Here is a 3,491-nt window from a genome sequence, read left to right on the forward strand (position 1 = left end):
CTGCGCCGCCGCTGCCGCCGCCTCCTCTGCGTAGCGCTGCCACGGCACCGTCGACTTGCGCGGCAGTGACGCCGATGAGCGCAGCTTCCCATGACCCTACGGCACCGGTGGCACCCGTTAATGCCGACGTTCTCCTCAGAGCACCGGCATCGATGCGAGGGGGGCGTGTTACCGGGGCATCGCGGGGGACGAGGGACCCCGGGTTGTCCTCGGCCGGTGGCTCCACCACGTGTTCGGCGCTGCTCTGCTTGCGTAGGCGCCGGGCGGCTTTGCTCTGCGCCGGCACGCTCTGGGTGCGCTGCACGTTGCGGCGTTCGCGGCTGGGCGGTGGTGATGGCACCGGTGCCGGTGATGGCTCTGGTTCTGGCCCATCCTCCCGGCCCCGGACGCGGCGGATGCTGATGAGGGACTGGCTCTTGATGAGGGGGCTGTGCTTGCTCAGGTCCCGTGGCGGCACGAAGCCTGGTTTGAAGCTCTTCGCCGGACTGCAAAGGGAGATGGGGCAATGGCACGGCCGGCTACCGGGGTGGTGCCAGACCCAGGAGGTGCCTGAACCACCCCGAACCCAACCAGGACCAGAGGCACCCCAGACCCACTTGGGATCAGACCCATCTCCTGAACCCAGGCTGGACCTGAAGCACCTCAAACCCAACTGGGACCAGGACCATCCCCCAAACCGAGCTGGGACCAGGAACATCTCCCAAACCCAACTGGGACCAGGACCATCCTCAAACCCAGCTGGGACCAGAACCATCCTCAACCCCAGCTGGGACCAGAACCATCCCCCAAACCCAACTGGGACCAGAACCATCCTCAAACCCAGCTGGCACCTGAACCATCTTCAAACCCAACTGGGACCAGAACCATCCTCAAACCCAACTGGGACCAGAAACATCTCCCAAACCCAGCTGGGACCAGGAACATCCCCCAAACCCAGCTGGGAGCAGAACCATCCTCAAAAACAGCCTTAACCTGAACCACCTCAAACCCGGCTAGAACCAGAGTCACCCCAAACCCAGGCGGGACCAGAACCACCCCAAACCCATCCTAGTGTCACCCCTCTACCAAAGCTCCTCCTGGCCCCGCATGTCCACCTTGGTTGCGTGTGTGTCCCTGTCCACCCACCGGTACCTTCGCTCCGTGGTGGAGCTGAGCCGGACGGAGACGGGGACAGGGGTCCCCTCCCTGATGGCGGTGAGGATGGTGGGCAGGGGCTCCAGCTCCTCCTGCGTGGCCTGCCAGGATGAGACAAGGACATTATGGGGACAATGGGTGACCTTGTGCCATCCACGGGGCAATGGACGCCAGCTCTGTGTGTGGGGAGGAGGTGGCCGGTCTCGCCAGCTACCCTTGGGGACAACTGGCTGGTGGCACCTGGTCCAGGCTGGAGAAGATGTCACAGAGCAGGAGGTGGAGAGTGGCAAGCTCCAGGGCCAGATCCACGTAGCCGTCGTAGGTGGCCATGTGGACGCTGCTCTCGGGGTTGGCCACGCTCTGCAGGAAGGCCGTCATGGTGCTCCAGTTGTGCTCCAAGAACTCGTTCATGAAGCCCATGTAGGCCTCCTTCTCGCCAAACCTGAGGACCACGATGGCCGGTTACCTGGGGGCCAGGCGACAGCCTGGGCCACCGCCATGGTCATGGGCCAGGCCACCTCCTGGATCGTGGACCAAGTCACTGCAATGTCCCTGCACCACGTCACCACCCTGTCTACAAGCCAGGACATGGGTGAGGACGCTGCCGTGTTCTTGGACCAAGCCACCCATAGGTCAGGCCACCACAGGTGACGCAGGAGGCTCTGCTACTGGGACACCTCAGCCCCGTGCATGGAGTGGAGATGTTCTCTGCTGCCCCACGGCTGGTTCATGGCGTGTAGGAGATGTCCCTGCTGCCCCATGGCGTGTAAGGGACATCCCTGCCGCTCCGTGGTATGTTGGGGACAACCCTACTGCCCCATGACCGTCCACGGCACGTGCCACACAACGTGTAGGGGATGTCCCCGCTGCCCTGTGGCTTCCCCGTAGGGATGTCCCTCCCCACCGGTACCAGTGCCGTGCCCTGCTGTGACGTACGTGGTGAAGTTGGCCAGGTTCTGGATGACCTTGGCCACAAGGGTGAGGGTACGGGCGGTGGCCTCGCTCGGGTACTCCTGGACGAGGCCGAAGAGGCTGGGGGACATGACGGCGGGGCAGAGGAACCGCAGGAAGAGGGAGGCCGAGACCAGGCGCTGCCCGATGGGCGCCTTGCCCCGCGCCACGCACTCCTCCTGCCACGCCGCGAAGATCTCGCCCAGCTCTGCCGGGAAGGCGCTGCGGGGAGAGACGCCCCGATGGAGGCTGGGGCAGGTGGGCGGCCCTGGAACCCCCACCATGATGTGCTGTGGGACACGGTGCCCACCGCGCCTATGCTTGTTCCTGTGCCGGTCCCCTGTGCTTGTCCCCAAGGTTGTCCTCAGGTCCTTCCTGGTGCCCATCCCCATGTCCATCCCAGGGATGGTGCCAGTCCCCAAACTCATCCCCACGCCCACCCTGGTGCCAGCGCCTGTCCTCCTGCCCATTCCCATTCCCGTCCCCAAGCTCATCCCTGCGCCCGTGCCCATCTCCAAGCTTTTCCCCAGGTCCTCCTGGTGTTGGTGCCCACCTTCGTGCCTGTCCCATTGCCCGTGCCGGTGTCCAACCCCAAACCCCCCCATCCCCGTGCGGGTGCCCACCCCCGTGGCCATCCCCCGTGCCCAACCCCATGCCCACGCGAGGGCTGGCCCTCACTCGCAGGACGCAGCGATGCGCTGGAAGGTCTCCTCGCAGACCTGCCGCAGGTTGTTCTGGTTGTCGGAGAGGTCAAGGCCGGCGCATTTGCCGGGATCAACCTCGCAGCTATCATCCGAGGTGCAGAGCTGGGCCACGGCCTCACCTGGGCACCGAGGGACAGCCCGTAAGGGGACCAACCAGCCGCCACCGTGGCCACGGTTGTGACAAGCCCCCGCCACATCCCCATGGATGTCCTGGGGGTGTCCTACAGCCCATGCCCTGCGCCCCGTAACACCCTGTAGCACCCTGTCATGTCATGCCCAGGATGTCCCGCACCCCGTAACGCCCCGTAATGTCCCACAAAGACCTGTAACGTTCAGACGTACCCAGCGTGTCCTGGAGGTACTTGCCCCCCACCAGCTTCATGTACTCATCGATGGCCTTGGTGGCCAGCGTGTTCTCACGGAAGATCAGCGCCTCACGGTCATCGAAGCGGTCCAGCTCGGCCACACCGAGGTCGATGAGGAACGACTGCCAGGTGGACGTGTTGAAGGGCTCGGCGGGCACCCACGGCCCCAAACGGCCTTGATCAACCCACCCTGGGAAGTGCCAGGATCTCCTGGCACTCCCCCGAATTGCGTTTCCCATCCCATCCCACCCATCCCATCCCATCCCATCCCACCAATCCCATCCCATCCCATCCCATCCCAACCCAACTCACCCATCCTATCCCATCCCACCAATCC

General features: G+C 64.6%; 1 protein-coding gene across 1 annotated transcript in view; it reads right to left on the reverse strand.

Annotated features, from left to right (window-relative positions):
* Positions 1-3,491, reverse strand: part of RASAL3 (RAS protein activator like 3) — a 26,783-nt gene that overhangs the window by 10,010 nt on the left and 13,282 nt on the right. Inside the window, exons 10-15 of the mRNA XM_019470591.1 lie at positions 3,132-3,276; positions 2,764-2,908; positions 2,071-2,307; positions 1,375-1,576; positions 1,066-1,235; positions 49-485 (exon numbers count right to left, since the gene is read on the reverse strand). Coding sequence (XP_019326136.1) covers positions 49-485; positions 1,066-1,235; positions 1,375-1,576; positions 2,071-2,307; positions 2,764-2,908; positions 3,132-3,276 — 1,336 coding nt within the window. The remainder of the gene's footprint in view (positions 1-48; positions 486-1,065; positions 1,236-1,374; positions 1,577-2,070; positions 2,308-2,763; positions 2,909-3,131; positions 3,277-3,491) is intronic.

Source organism: Aptenodytes forsteri, unplaced genomic scaffold (genome assembly GCF_000699145.1).
Source record: "Aptenodytes forsteri isolate BGI_AS27 unplaced genomic scaffold, ASM69914v1 Scaffold687, whole genome shotgun sequence".
Taxonomy (NCBI): Eukaryota; Metazoa; Chordata; class Aves; order Sphenisciformes; family Spheniscidae; genus Aptenodytes; species Aptenodytes forsteri.